The sequence below is a fragment of the Trichechus manatus genome, unplaced genomic scaffold (assembly GCF_000243295.1).
Source record: "Trichechus manatus latirostris isolate Lorelei unplaced genomic scaffold, TriManLat1.0 scaffold00099, whole genome shotgun sequence".
NCBI lineage: Eukaryota > Metazoa > Chordata > Mammalia > Sirenia > Trichechidae > Trichechus > Trichechus manatus.
In genome coordinates, this window is record NW_004444035.1 from 1,728,054 (window position 1) to 1,744,200 (window position 16,147).

Here is a 16,147-nt window from a genome sequence, read left to right on the forward strand (position 1 = left end):
CGGGGGGCGAGAGGGGAGGACGGACGGAGAGAGGGGAGGATGGGGGGCGAGAGGGGAGGACGGACGGAGAGAGGGGAGGATGGACGGAGAGAGGGGAGGACGGGGGGCGAGAGGGGAGGACGGACGGAGAGAGGGGAGGACGGGGGGCGAGAGGGGAGGATGGACGGAGATGGGAGGACTACAAAGAGGAAACTTTCGGGAGTGAAGGATACATTCACTGCTTGATTGTGATGATGGTTTTGCATGTGTATACACCTTTCAAAACTTACCAACCCGCACACTTCAGATATGTGCAATTCACCATATTCCACCACCCATCTGTCAGTCTGTGGTACTGTGGGGGCTTGCATGTTGCTGTGATGCTGGAAGCTATGACACCTGTATTTCAAATACCTGCAGCATCACCCATGGTGGACAGATTTCAGCAGAGCCTCCACTAAGACAGACTAGGAAGAAGGACCTGGCGGTCTACTTCTTAAAAAAAAAAAAAAAAAAATTGGCCAGTGAAAACCTTATGAATAGCAACGGAACCTTGTCTGATATAGTGCCGGAAGATGAGCCTCTCAGGATGGAAGACACTCAAAATACAACTGGGAACAGCTGCCTCCTCAAAGCAGAGTCGACCTTAATGATATGGATGGAGTCAAGCTTTCAGGCCCTTCATTTGCTGATGTGGCACGACTTAAAATGAGAAGAAACAGCTGCAAACATCCAATACTAATCAGAACACAGAATGAACAAAGTACGAATCTAGGAAAACTGGAAGTCATCAAAAATGAAATGGAATGCATAAAGATTGATATCCTAGGCATTAATGAGCTGAAGTGGATTCGTCCTGGCCATTTTGAATCAGATAATCATACGGTCTACTATGCCTGGAACGACAAAGTGAAGAGGAATGGTGTCACATTCATTGTCAAAAAGAACTATTTTAAGATCTATCCTGAAATGCAACACTGTCAGTGGTAGGACAATATCCATACGCCTACAAGAAAGACCTGTTAATATGACTATTCAAATTTGCATCCCAACCACTAATGCCAAAGATGAAGAAACTGAAGATTTTTACCAACTTCTGCAATCTGAAATTGATGAAACATGCACTCAAAATGCATTGATAATCGCTGCTGATTAGAATGTGAAAGTTGGAGACAAAGAAGAAGGATCAGTAGATGGAAAATACAGCCTCGGTGACAGAAATGACACCAGAAGCCACGTGACAGAAATCTGCAAGACCAACGACTTCTTCATTGCAAACACCTTTTTTCACCAACATAAACGGCAACCACACATGTGGACCTCCTTGGATGGAAACACAAACCAACTACGTCTGTGGAAGGAGACGATGGAAAAGCTCAATATCAACAGTCAGAACAAGGCCAGGGGCTGACTTCAGAACAGACCATCAATTGCTCATATCCAGGTTCAAGCTGAGGCTGGAGACAATTTTAAAAAGTCCACTACAGCCAAACTATGACCCTGAATATATCCCACCTGAATTTAGAGACATTCTCAGGAACAGATCTGATGCATTGAACACTAACAACCAAAGACCAAACGAGTTGTGGAATGTTATCAAGGACATCATACATGAAAAAAGTGAAAGGTCATTAAAAAGACAGAAAAGAAAAGACCAAAGTGGATATCAGAAGAGACACTGAAACTTGCTCTTGAATGCTGAGAAGCTAAAGTGAACGGAAGAAATGATGCAGTAAAAGAGCTGAACAGACGATTTCAAAGGGTGGCTCAAGAAGACAAAGTAAAGTATTATAATGACATCTGCAAAGACCTGGAGTTAGAAAATCAAAAGGGAAGAACACACTCAGCATTTCTCAAGCTGAAAGAACTGAAGAAAAAATTCAAGCCTTGAGCTGCAATTCTGAAAGATTCTATGAGCAAAATATTGAACAACACAGGAAGCATCAAAAGAAGATAGGAGGAATATACAGAGTCTCTGTACCAAAAAGAATTGGTTGACGTTCAACGACTTCAGGAGGTAACATATCATCAGGAAATGGTGGTACTGAAGAAAGAAACCTGAGCCGCACTGAAGGGACTGGTGAAAAACAAGGCTCCAGGAATTGACGGAATACCAACTGAGATGTTTCAACAAACAGATGCAGCGCTGGAAGTGCTCACTCATCTATGCCACAAAATTTGGAAGACAGTTACCTGGCCAACCAACTTGAAGAGATCCATATTTGTACCCATTCCAAAGAAAGGTGATCCAACAGAATGCAGAAATTATTGAACAATACCATTAATATCACAGGCAAGTTAAAACTTTGCTGAAGATAATTCAAAAATGGCTGTAGCAGTATATATTGAAAGGGAACTGCCAGACATTCAAGCCGTATTTAGAGGAGGACATGGAAAGAGGGATATCACTGCAGGTGTCAGATGGATGTTGGCTGAAAGCAGAGAATACCTGAAAGATGTTTACCTGTGCTTTATTGACTATGTAAAGGCATCTGACTGTGTGGATCATGACAAAGTATGGATACCATTTCGAAGAATGGGAATTCCAGAACACTTAATTGTGTTCATGACGAACCTGTACACAGACCAAGAGGCAGTCATTCAAACAGAACAAGGCGATACTGTGTGGTTTAAAATCAGGAAAAGTATGCATCAGGGTTGTACCCTTTCACCATAACCATAATCTGTGTGCTGAGCAAATAATCTTAGAAGCTGGACAATATGAAGAAGAAGGCAGGCATCAAGACTGGAGGAAGACTCATTAACAACCTGTGATATGCAGATGACACAACCTTGCTTGCTGAAAGTGAAGAGGACTTGAAGCACTTACTGATGAAGATCAAAGACTACAGCCTTCGTTATGGATTACACCTCAACATAAAGAAAACTAAAATCCTCACAACTGGACCAATAAACATCATCATGATAAATGGAGAAAAGACTGAAATTGTCAAGGATTTCATTTTACTTAGATCCACAATCAATGCTCATGGAAGCAGCAGCCAAGAAATCAAACGACATAGTGCACTGGGCAAATCTCCTGCAAAAGATCTCTTTAAAGTGGTCAAAAGTAAAGATGTCACTTTGAGGACTACGGTATGCCTGACTCAAGCCATGGTATTTTCAATTACCTCATATGCCTGTGGAAGCTGAACAATGAATAAGGGAGACCCAGGATGAACTGATATCTTTGAATTATGGTGTTGGCAAAGAATGCTGAACATACCATTGACTGCTAAAAGAACAAACAAATCTGTCCTGGAAGAAGTACAGCCAGAATGCTCCTTAGAAGAAAGGATGGCAAGACTTCATCTCACGTACTTTGAACATGTTACCAGGAGGGACCAGTCCCTGCAGAAGGACATCATGCTTGGTGCAGTGTGATCTATTACTTTTGTGTGGTCTTTCTAGCCATGGTCTTATAACTCCCACCCAGGTGATTGGGTGGGATGGTGTGATAAGGTAACTGTGACTATCGCTGGGAAGCAGCTGTCCTGATAGAAGATGACAGAAGAATCGTATCCTTGAGTGTTCCTGAGCCTGAACAGTAACCTGCTACTTCCCTCGTAAACCCCATACTTGTGAGTATGGTCTGTGAGTTCTGTGTGGCCACTGTAATGAATTATCAAACCCAGCAGAGAAGTAAAGGGTGCTGTGTAAGGGACGGTCGGTGTCAGAATTAGTAAAGATGGTGGAGAGAGGAGGCTTGTCTGGCCTCCACCTCATAGGAGTCAGCCTTGCACTGTTGATCTTGGTTCTCCTTTCCCCTTGTGAAGTTAGAGGTGGTCAGACCACTCCACCATACTGTTTTTACACTTGGTAGAGGGTCAGTGAAAACGAGGAAGACCCTTAACGAGATGGACTGACACAGTGGCTGCAACAATGGGCTCAAACAGCAATGACCGTGAGGATGGTGCAGGACGGGGCAGTTTCCTTCTGTTGTACATAGGGTCCTGCTATCAGTAGGAACCTACTCAACAGCAATTATACCTCAATAAAGCTTTAAAAAAAAAAAGCAATACTTGCTTTGTGTCATAAAGATGGAAAATACCAAACATACACATAAGAGAATAAGACTGGTTTTCCTAAAGCGTGCCCGGGCCTAAAAATAACAGTTTAAAATTATCTGCCAGTTGTATGCTGCATATCGCTCCTCAGAAGTTCAAGCTGATAGCGCTCACTGAAAGGACTCTTTGCAAAGCAGGGTCAGTTTTCTGGGCTTCCCGGGGACAATGAAACCTGTGAAGCTCACACTGGTCCTTTCTGTTCAGGACGCCCCCTCTTCTCTGTCCTTGACATACCACAAACGAGCCGCGACGCTCCTGATTGTAGGAGCTGGGGCTGCGGGGGCTCAGACAATCTAACATTCCGTGTGCCTGTCTCTCCCGCTGTCATCAACTGTGCAACTTAACATAAAAGAAGCAAATCTGCCCGAGCTGATGCTGATACAATAATCAAACAAAAAATGTTATAAAAATGTATGGTGTCAACAAGAGTGTGTGTATCAGAGAAGTAAAATGGATCCAGTCTCTCGTTTGTACACCATGAAGAAGAAAACCTACCATCATCCTACTTACAAACAGTAAGAGCTGTCGGAGACACAGAAAGATGGGTCCTGGCAACAGAATCAACCACGAGCTTTCTGACTGAAAGATAAAAACCGATCAAAAACATTCACTCATGCTCACAATTTAGAACCCTAAATTCAGAAGGCTGCTGAGCCCCGTCCTAGGATGTTGTTTATTTTTATTTGTTTTGTTTTCTAAAATATTTTGTTATACTTCGAAAAAACAAGGAGGTACTGTGGAGATGTTTCCCTCCTTTCCAAAATGCCTCTGTATCACTGAAGTTTACACCGTTGTTCCAAGGGATTGCATGTAGGCTTCTCAAAAAAAAAAAAAAAAAAGGTCATTATTTATAAAAATAAAATAAATGTTATCCTTTAACTCTTATTCCGGTATTCACGCTGCACTCCCATACACTCACCTAACTCTACCCCCACAGCCTCTCACACTCACCACTGCTTCCAACTGTCTCCCGGCATCCTCTACACCAGTCCTCCATCCACTCTCACCACCCTCAAAATCCTCATCCTCCTAATCACACCCGTCACAGCAGTCTGGTGTCCACTTCCTCTACATGTGCTTATTAGAGCCCGTGGCATATCACCCTGGACCCACCTGTTTGTCTTCGGTATTTCACTTATGCAGACTCTAAACTTTCAACGCATCTTTTAATGTGCTGTATACAGAGCAGAAGGTCAGCAAACACTCGATGCATAGACAAACTGTCTGAATGATAATAAACTTGGGCTTTCTCTCGTGTACTGGACATTTCAATAATTACTAGAGTCCCAAATTCATTTTCCCACTAAGCAGCAAGGAGCAAGGGGCTCCACTCCACTCGGTAAACGTATCCAACGGAGATGTCTAAATGTTATCAGTCTGCTAACATCTCCACTGTCTTGTGTGCCATTAATAGATCAACTGCACGTAACACGTGCAGGTGGAAGGGGCTGCAGGGGCAGTACGGCCTTAGGTCTGCGGCACGCGAGCGCTCTGCATCCCGCACACACATGCGCCAACACGCGTGTAAACACACTAGCCACTATTCCCGAAACCTAAGGACCTGGAAGCCAGTTTTCTCTAAGACCCCAGCGGTAAAGCCTCACTAGGGCCCAGACCTCCCAACTTCCAGCCCAGTGATTTTCCCACCTGACCATTAATTATTAAGTAAGACAGAGCCCTGGGGGCGCAGTGGTTAAGAGCTCGGCTGCTAGCCAAAAGGTTAGCGGTTCAAATCCACCAGCTGCTCCTTGGAAACTCTATGAGGTAGTTCTACTCTGTCCTATAGGGTTGCTGTGAATTGGCATCAACTCGATGGCAATGGGTTTGGTGTATTTTTTTTTTTTTTTAAATATGATTTAGGGTCTCCAGATGGGTTTCTGGGTCAGTACATCACCAGAACTTTCTTCTACCACGCTCATTACCATCGGCTTTCATAATCTGGCCCCAGTAATACTAACCTACCTATTAAAAGTAAGTGTGTTTAAAGGTTTTGAGGAAGACTATGTACACTTTGCAAACCTGAGGATCACACCCAAATTTTATGCTGAGTTGGAGGAGTAGAATCATCTAGAGAAAGATCCTGTGAAGCTACACTTACTCTATTCTTTAGCAACGTCCATTCCAAAACATGGTTATTTCTTGATCTTTAGAGACTTAGGTGATTGTGGAATGGTGAGATTTCTTCACTAACCGTACAGTTTATAATGTACATTCACCACAAATACTCCAATGTATTAACTATAGTCATTCTCCACTACAATCTGCCTTTAACTCACAAAAGAAAAGAATTAAAATCCCTTTGGAAATCCTGATGAACTTTCTCCTGCTGTCCTACCAGCAGGATGCCTGGCCTTTCCACCTAGGGGGTTGGGAGCTAGTGTGTGGACTCCCGGGGCGGGGTGTAGCAGGGGGGTGGTTTATTCTCACTGAAGGACAGAAGAGTTGAGAAGTCTGCAGACATCTTTTAAGAGTTGTGAGAAGAGAGACTTCAAAGGAGTGGCAATGTCACATAAACCAGGTTTCTACAATAAGACATAACACCAGAGTGACATCATCACTTCAGAGAACCCAGGGATCACCAAGGTTTCAACGGTCCCCACAACAGCTCCAACCTCATACGTTCCTTAAGTCAAAGTTCTTCTCTCCCTCTCTTCTCTTCAAGCATGGATTATGCCCAGACTGAACAGTTTGCTCAGATATTCAAGAGGGCATTTACTGCTTGCTCACCTGTTTCTTCACAAAAGACTTCATCTAATCTAAAAGACAGGCAGAAGATTAAGAAATACAAAAACATTTTCAAGTCTAATTCATAAAACAAAGGTCGGCAAGTTCTTGAATTACCACCTGAATGCTTTTACTCCTAGATTTCTCTCTTCCCAAGGTCTGTGACCTCCTGCTTCTAGGCAAATACTTTCTTGACTCTGCAATCCTCTTCCAAAATTCTTATAAACTTTTTTTATATCTGACAATGCCGTCTACTATTTCAGATGTTTTCTAATTTGTTTAAAGGTCCCTGGGTGGCACAATTGGTTTGCACTCAGCATTAACAACTTATAGGTTGGTGGTTCAAACTCACCCAGCAGTGCTGCAGAAGCAAGGCCTGGCAATCTGCTTACGCAAAGATTAAAGCCAAGAAAACCCCATGGAGCACAGTTCTCCTCTGACCCGTGGGGTTGCCATGAGTCGGAATCCACTTGGCGGCAGCGGGTTTGATTTCTAACTTATTAGCCCTTAGGTGTTGTTTCTCTTCCCTTTTATTTCAGAAAAAAAGAGGCTGAACTTAGCTGTCACTTGTTCAGTAAAAACAGTGCACAACCACACTGCTAAAACAAGCCTGTATTAATCATTTACAGACGCTACTTCACGTCCTGCATGTTCTTGTATAATCTCTTAATTTTAGCCCTTTTTCTTAAGCTCAGGGTCCTCCTGCACCCTACCTCCGATGCTTCCAAAAGAAAGATCCTACAAATGTCCTATATCATTAAAATCTTATAAGGCTCAATTATTCTTAATGATCAATTACTGGTTTTCTAAGGGAAACTCTGCTGACTCAGTGGTTAAGAGTTCAGCTGCTAACCAAAAAGTCTGCAGTTCGAATCCACCAGGAGCTCCTTGAAAACCATACGGGGCAGTTCTACTCTTTCCGATAGGGTCACTATGAGTCGAAATTGCCTCAACAGCAACCTTTTTTTTTTTCTTTTGGTTTTCTAAGAATCCAAATGCTAATCTATTTCTCCACCAGAGGAACACACCAGTGTCCACCCAAAGGGCTACGGTATAACTGTACCAGAGCTAGAAGTAAATACTCATACATTCAAAATAAATCTTGAACTTACGTCTACCTTTAACTGTCAAGAAAGGCAGTCTATAGGAATGTTGAAAAAGGCTAACAAGAGGTTTAAAAAATAACACTTTAACATACTTTTCAAGAGACAAAATACAACATACATCCATGACCTCTATCAGGTGTCTTGTACATCCCATCCGCGACCTCTATCGGGTGTCTCATACATCCGCGACCTCTATCGGGTGTCTCGTACATCCGCGACCTCTATCGGGTGTCTCGTACATCCGCGACCTCTATTGGGTGTCTCGTACATCCGCGACCTCTATCGGGTGTCTTTCTACAGGCACCAACTACAACCCTTAAATTCAAACTTCTTTCCACCTGAAGAACTGATTCCTTTTAAATCCCACAAAGGAAATTATGAAATAAGAATGGTACAAAGAAAGGAAATAACAAAGACTGGTAAGAAAGCTTCCTTAATTTTGATTTTTGTACAGTATTTCCTTTCCATATCAAAGAGACAACCCAGTAACTAAAGCATCCCCCAGAATGAGGAAAGGCATAATAAACAAAAACAGGATAAAACCCAAACCAATCTGTTGCCATGGAGTCAATTCCAACTCACAGCAACCCTACAGGACACAGCGGAACTGTCCGTGAGAATTTCCAAGGAGTGGCTGGTGGATTTAAACTGCTGACCTCTCGGTTAGCAGCCGAGCTCTTGACCACTGCGCCACCAGGGCTCGAAAAACAGGATGGAGATACGTAAATCACCTAACAAATCTACCTCTTCAGGACTTCGTTAGATTCCACCTCTACCAACAAGTACTGAATGACTGTAAAACAGCTGGGTTCAAGGGCAGTAACATATTTGATCAAGGGTTTTGCTTTCCTCCAAATAAACTGTCTCTCAATGTCAGATGGTGGTTCTTTGTTTAATTCTGATCAAGAAATCAAAGTCCACGATATCCTACATGTGAAGTTCTCATCGTACAGACAATAGATAAGTTCTCCCCACACAAATGACGCTGTTAGCTGCTGCTGAGCGGGCCCAACCCGGCCCCCGACTCACGGCGACTCAGCGAACACATAAAGGAACAAAGCAATACTTGGTCCTGCGCCATTTCCATGATGGACTGTGGACTGGACTGTTGTGATCCATAGGGTTTTCACTGGCTGATTCTCAGAAGTAGATTGCCAGGCCTTTCCTCTTAGTCTGTCTTATCTTGGAAGCTCCAGTGAAACCTGTTCGGCATCATAACAACACGCCTCCGCTGGCAGACGGGTAGTGGCTGCGCATGAAATGCTCTGGCTGGGAATAGAACCCGGGTCTCCCGCACAGAAGGTGAGACATCTACTACAACTACCACTGCCCTCAACACCATTGACAGTTATGTCCGACGTTCTCTTTGGTGGAACGGCACAAAAGAGAACTAATAACTTAGAAAACAATAAACGAACACAGTATCGAACGTAGATCCAAGTCTTGGAAGAAGTGCAGCCAGAACGTTCCTCAGAAGCAAGGATGGCGAGACCTCGTCTCATGTACATTGGACATGTTATCGGGGGGACCAGTTCCTGGGGAAAGACATCATGCTTGGTAGAGTGGAGGGTCAGCGAAAAAGAGGAAGACCCTCAACGAGATGGATTACGCAGTGGCTGCAACAACGGGCTCAAACACAGCAAAGACTGTGAGGGTGGCGCAGGACCGGGCAGTGTTTCGTTCTGTTGTACATAAGGTCACTGTGAGTCGGACTGACTCGACAGCACCTAACAACCACAACATTTATCAAATGTAAAACAATGAAGATTAGAATTCTCTAAAGATTCTGGAGAAAGGTTTAGAGTTAAGGAGTTATCTGTTTGGAAGCAGAGGTCACAGATATTGAGAGACAGAAGTTAGATGGAACAAGTTTGAGGCATCAGTTCAAGAAAGGAACTACTCTCCATTTGAAAACCGCAGAGTCCCAATCCCTCACAGCCTGCAGAGATGTCTCACTGCTCTATGGGCACACTTAAGAACACATAAACCACTACCAATTGTGAACTAATTTTGTATTTCATAAAAAGTAATGTTCAGAACATTTAAATACTTAGCAGCGGTAAGCTTAGGATGTATCACTAATTTAGAAGCTATTACTGAAATGATACTTGCTTTTTAACCTGAAAATGGAACTCCATTAACAAGCAAAGCCATTAAAAAGCTTTCTAAAAGCAAATTCAAAGGGAAAGAAAAAAAAACATTTAGACTAAATTTGCATCTGGAAATAAAGGATTGTTCTGAATAATATAAAAGGGAAAAAAAGGTATCAAAAGTATGTAATAGATAAATGCTAATTCTTAATTTTCCCTATATCAGGAGAGTATAAGCATGACCGTTTTCTATAAGAGTATTTACACAGACCTGTTTTGGGATGTATTGAAAAGAATCCTTGTGGATTTCCACTTGTAATTTTGTACATCAGCTTGTCGTTAGAGCTAGAATCTGGATCAAACGCCTCAATTTGGACCACGGACACATCCTTGGGAGAATTTTCCATTATTTCTGGATAATAAACAGGCTCCGATGTCTGCGGGGCGTTGTCATTGACATCCTCAACCTCTATGTAGATCTCTACAAACGAGGACAGAGGCACAACGCCCTGATCGGCCGCGTAGACCGTTAGCCAGTAGTGAGAGGTCAACTCACGGTCCAGTCGATCTGATGTTTCTATGACACCTAAAGAGAAAGAAGAAAAGCAACAAGTCAACATTAACAACAACAAGAACAGTCACTCTGAGAAAGTGTCAGCTTGATAACAAAATTCTCATTTATTGAGGGCTGTGAGTCACTTGGAAACCCTGGTGGCACAATGGTTAAGAGCTACGGCTGCTATCCAAAAAGGTCAGCAGTTCAAATCTACCAGATGCTCCCTGGAAACCCTGTGGGGCAGTTGTACTCTGTCCTATAGGGTCACTATGAGTCGGAATCGACTCGACAGCAACGGGTCTGGTTTTCTGGTCTTGGATGAGTCACTTACTAGCTGCGTGATGTGAGTTATCTAACTTCTCTGTGCTCAGTTTCCTTCTCTGTAAATGGAGACCACAGTATGTTCCTCACAGGTTGATTAAAGGAACTAATAAAGATATAATGATTAGAACAGCACTTGTCACATAATATAGGCTATAAAATTATTTGTTATTCTTAGCATTATGAGTGCCAGGCAGTATGCTGAGCATGTCACAAATATTATCCCATATAAGTCTCATAACAACCCAACGAGATGGGTACCAAGAGGTCATCTGATGGCCCAATACTTCATTTTCCCAAAGAAGAAATTTAAGGTCAGCTAAAATCTGCTGACTTCCCCAGAGGTTAATCAGGAAGCCAGGGACAAGACCAGACCCCCACCCAGATCTCAGTCCCCACAGCCCGGCGTGCCTGCTTCCTGTACTGTGTTCATCTGACTCCTGCCCTAGTTAGGGAAAGGGGCCAGGCAGCACTTCTCTCCATGTCTGCTTTGGTATGCATACCCCTTTCTACACTGGTTAAGAAAACACAGTGTAGCCTTTCAAAGTCCAGAATAAGAGACCGCTCGGGGCTCACAGGTGCCTGAAACCCTTTAGTCTCTTTGACTACCTTAAGGAGACGCAGGACAGCAGTGTCCTAAAAACATAAATTCTCCCTCTACACTATAAGCTCCATGTAGGCCACAGCCACATCCTATCTGAATACCAGTATACCCAGCACCTTACCCAAAGCCTGTCTTAGTCATCTAATGCTGCTATAACAGAAATACCACAGGTGGATGGTTTTAACAAAGAGACATTTATTCTCTCACAATCTAGTAGGCTAAGAGGCACTAGCTCGAGGGGAAGGCTTTCCCTCTCTGTCAGCTCTGAGGGAGGGTCCTTGTCATCGATCTTCCCTTAGTCTAGGAGCTCCTCAGCGCAGGGACCCTGGGTCCAAACCACATGCTATGGTCCCAGTGCTTCTTTCTCGGTAGTATGAGGTACCCCTTCTCTCTGCTCTTTTATATCTCAGAAGAGACTGGCTTAAATTGTAGATTAATCTTATAGATTGATTTTACATAACTGCCGCTAATTCCATCTCATTAACATCACAGAGACAGGATTTACAACATATAGGAAAATCACATCAGATGACAAAATGGTGGACAATCACACAATAGTGGGAATCATGACTCAGCCAGTTGACAGACACTTTTGGGGACACGATTCAATCCATGACAAAGCCCAATAATCATTTATTAAAGAAATGAATGAAAGGCACAACTAGCTTAAGTGAGGCTGGTTCAGAAAAGTCCTCATTTGGGATCTACACTAGGACATATTTCTTAAGTACACTAATAAGGGATGGAGTTATAAGATTATAAAGAGGGTTAGAGTGTAATGCTTTGGCCCAGCTATTGAAATGAGTCAAAACCTTACTTAATCCCAGTATTAACCTCCTTTCAGGATGAATGACAGCGGAAATGCTTCTCTTGGCAAAGTCTACCTTTTTATTCAAAGGCGTAATTTTGCCCTTTGGCTCCCAAAAGATACTTCTGCATTTTTTTTTTTTTTTTTTTCTCATGGGTTAATCATTCTGAACTGATGATATTTACAGGGTTCAACACCATGGTCCAGGCTGGACTTTGGAAATCCTACAACTCTAAAATCACTAAAGTTTCCCATTTGATGCAAAATACCATGGGAAAAACAGCAAACATCAATTTCAGCCATGCTCAGCAATGAAACAGTATTTAATTACCTCAACCAAAATTAAATCTGCATTTCTTCTTTTAGATCATTATTTAAGTTAAAATATCTACTTATTTGAAGTTGGTGTTAATATGAGGAAAACTCACTTCCTGTGTGTTAATCATACCTAACACACCAAAAAGGTTTACAATTTATATACAGCTAACTTAACCAAATAATAAAGTGTGAAACAGATTATCAAAAGATGAATATTTACTGCTACTCAGAAGCATTATAATTATTTAGCACTGCTTCATCAATTCTTAGTGAACCCTCAGAATGCATCTGTAGGATGACTTCTACAATGTGAACTCCTAAATACAAGGAGCTAACTAGTGTCTCTACGGGCCCCGGTGGTGCAGCAGTTGAGAGCTACGGCTGCTCACCAAAAGGTCAGCAGTTCAAATCCACCAGCCGCTCCTTGGAAACCCTATGCAGCAGTTCTACTCTGTCCTGTAGGGTCGCTATAAGTCTGAATCGACTCAATGGCAATGGGTTTGGTTCAGTTTTTTCAGTGTCTTTACACAGCAGTTAACTGCCAGATAAACTCAAACACGTTTCCCTTTTTCTCTGGTCCAAACATAGTCGATGCATAATCAACCTGTTTGCTAAATAAGTAAGTGAAATTCTTCAGTAAATTACGTGTGCTTAGTCTAAAAAAAGAGTACCGGCAGTCACCCAGGGAAAACAATCTTTTCCAGTTTCTCTTTAACATCGCCCTCATCAGCTGACACAGAGGAAGTCAGGGACAGCATGTACTGTTTCTCTCTACATGGATTACAGGTGAACACAATGAATGTACACAGGCTCCTCCTGTGTTCTGCCATGTCATTAACACGTCATCTAATTCACTTGACAGGTGAAGTATTCTTGGAAAACATCAAGAACACAGGAACATGTGCTTCTTTTTATTCACTTCTTTTCAGTCCTAATCCTCAAATAATTCATGCGGCCATCCACTTATTAAAACTGTGTCAGTCTAAACGTGATTCATAGGCATTTAATAACAATGATAATTACTGGTACAATTTACTGTTTACTATAATGCCAGGCACTGTGATCAGTGCCTCAGAGGCATCATCTTATTTAATCTTTATATCCAACCTGCCTATGTATGTGGTGCTATCATCCCCATTTTACCGATGAAAACCTCAGGTTATGAGAGAAAAGGAACTTTTCCGGAGTCACAGTAAACAGTGGAGCTAGAATTTAGACACCACAGATCTGTGACTTTAGTGTCACCAGAGTTCCCTGTCAGTCCTGTTGTTAGACTGCAAAGGGGGAAACAAAACTTAATGGGATAACTCTGAAAAAGGCAAGTCAAACCTCCTATTTCACTCATCCTTCTTATGATATATCACGTCAGTATCGGAAGGAGAGGATTAAATGCTCACTCACTTGTAATAGTTTCCTCCAGTCTCAGAGAGGAACCCTGGTGGCGCAGTGTTTAAGAGCTCAGCTGCTAACCAAAAGGTCAGCAGTTTGAATCTGCCAGCTGCTCCTTGGAAACCTATGGGGCAGTTCTACTCTGTCCTATAGGGTTGCTTTGAGTTGGCATTGACTCGACGGCAATGGTTTGGTTTGTTCTTGGTTTAGTCTCGGAGTGAGGGTGGTGGAGGCTCAGTTAGAATTCTCTCTTCCATCAGGGAGAACCAGGTTTAATCCCCAGTCAGTGGACCTCGAATGCCACCACCTGTCTGTCAGTGGAGGCTTCTGTGTCGTTATGATGTTGCACAGCTTTCAACGGAGCTTCCAGACTAAGACAGACGAGGAAGAAAAGGCCTAGCGATCTACTTCCGAAAACCAGCCAGTGAAAACCACATGGATCACAAGGGCCTGCTCCCATTATACATGGGGTCACCGTGAGTCCACAGAGGGCGCCTTGACAGCAGCTAACAAGAACAGTCTCAGAGGGGAAGGAAGAAAATAGATATAAAAGGCAAATACATTATGAAGTTTACAATCATAGACCAAAAAACAGCTCTTTTTTCTCATCAAGTTACAGACTCTGGTCTGTGGGTGTCTAGACTGTACAGTTACGGGAAGCATTCTGCCTGGAAACGCCCCTCTCTCCCAATCAACCTGGCAGCTGGCCTGACCACAGTCACCCAAACCAAACCAAAACCCAGCCAAGTCAATTCTGACTCACAGCGACCCTACAAAACAGAGGAGAACTGCCCCATAGGTTTTCCGAGGAGTTAGGAGGAGACATTTCAGAGCCACAGATGATCTCTGGATACTACTAAAATGTGGATCTACTTAAATATGAGAGAAACCTAGGTATTGTAGTAATTAGCAATTAAAATATTAAATATTAAAGAGTCAGATGCCCAGATGTTCATATTTCATATGAATTCATGAACTGTGTATTTTTATAATCCTGTATGGTAACTACTGAGATATTTATGTTTTGGTGTCTTTGAATTATTACATCTTTATAAAAGAAAAACCAGAGTTACCCAATATAGCTTCTAGATAACTATAAACTAAAGTGAAATTTCAATCACCAAAGGAAAAGGAGAGCATACCGAATAATGTCTCCTACGTATAATGAAAATGCTCTAATTCATAACAGTAACACTGAACAAGGGTTTACTCTATGGTGGGCACTCCGTTAGGTGCTTTACACCCATTAGATCGTTTAAGGCACACAGAAATTGTATGATTTTCATCCCAGCTTTACAGATGAGGAAACAGAAGATTAGGTGAATTAAGTAACTTGCCCAAGCCTCGGGAAGATTAAGAAACTTGGCCACAGCCACACAGTGAGTGTTAGAATCCAGAGTTGACTCAGTCTGACTCCCGAACCCAGGATTTTCACCACCACATTGTACTGTCGTCAACATCTGCAGCATCCAGGGCGCTGGGGAACAAGGTGGGGCTAGTACCATGATAGAGAACTCAAGGAGTGTTCAATCGCTGGAATTAGGGTCCTCCCCACACTTAGGGGAACATAAAGAAGAGAAGACTTGAATGCTCTGCTCAGTCACTGAGGTTGTCTAAACGCAGACAACCTGCACAGAAGCATAAAGTGGATGGAAAGAAACCATGCGGGTAGGGCCATTTTGTTTTCTGTTTTTCCACCCATCTGCTGAGTTACAAGGTACATGACGGATGCTTGAAACACGAGCAGAGTGCTGCATCACAAACTCAAACCAACCCCCAAGCTCCCCATCCTGAGCCTAGAAGAGCAGAAACCTAAGGTCCTGGAAGGCCAGAAAACGGTCTAGACAATCGGGGAAGAAAGACCAGGAGACGCCTTAGCAGTCTCAGAATCAAGAACTGTAGACTCGGGATTCTTTGGACACCACCCAGTGCCAACTCCCTGGTTTTTAAAGGACGATGAAGTGATGTGTCCAACGTTACAAAGCTAACCGGGTAGACTCTGAATCCAGAGTAAGACCTCCTTAACCAGGGGCTCATCAGAATCCAAAATACTCCCCAAAGAAGCCCTGGCTTCTGAGAGACCCAACATGCCAACTAGCTAACAGTCTGGCCAAAAGCAGATTTCTTCTCCCATTACTCTAAGTTCTTTTCCCTACAACCTGCCACGCATCTTTTGCCAGTCCTT

At 42.9% G+C, this 16,147-nt stretch overlaps 1 protein-coding gene across 1 annotated transcript in view; it reads right to left on the reverse strand.

Annotated features, from left to right (window-relative positions):
• The window catches only part of FAT1 (FAT atypical cadherin 1), a 133,063-nt gene that overhangs the window by 77,168 nt on the left and 39,748 nt on the right, over window positions 1-16,147 (reverse strand). The window contains exon 2 of the mRNA XM_023737220.1: window positions 10,238-10,552. Coding sequence (XP_023592988.1) covers window positions 10,238-10,552 — 315 coding nt within the window. The remainder of the gene's footprint in view (window positions 1-10,237; window positions 10,553-16,147) is intronic.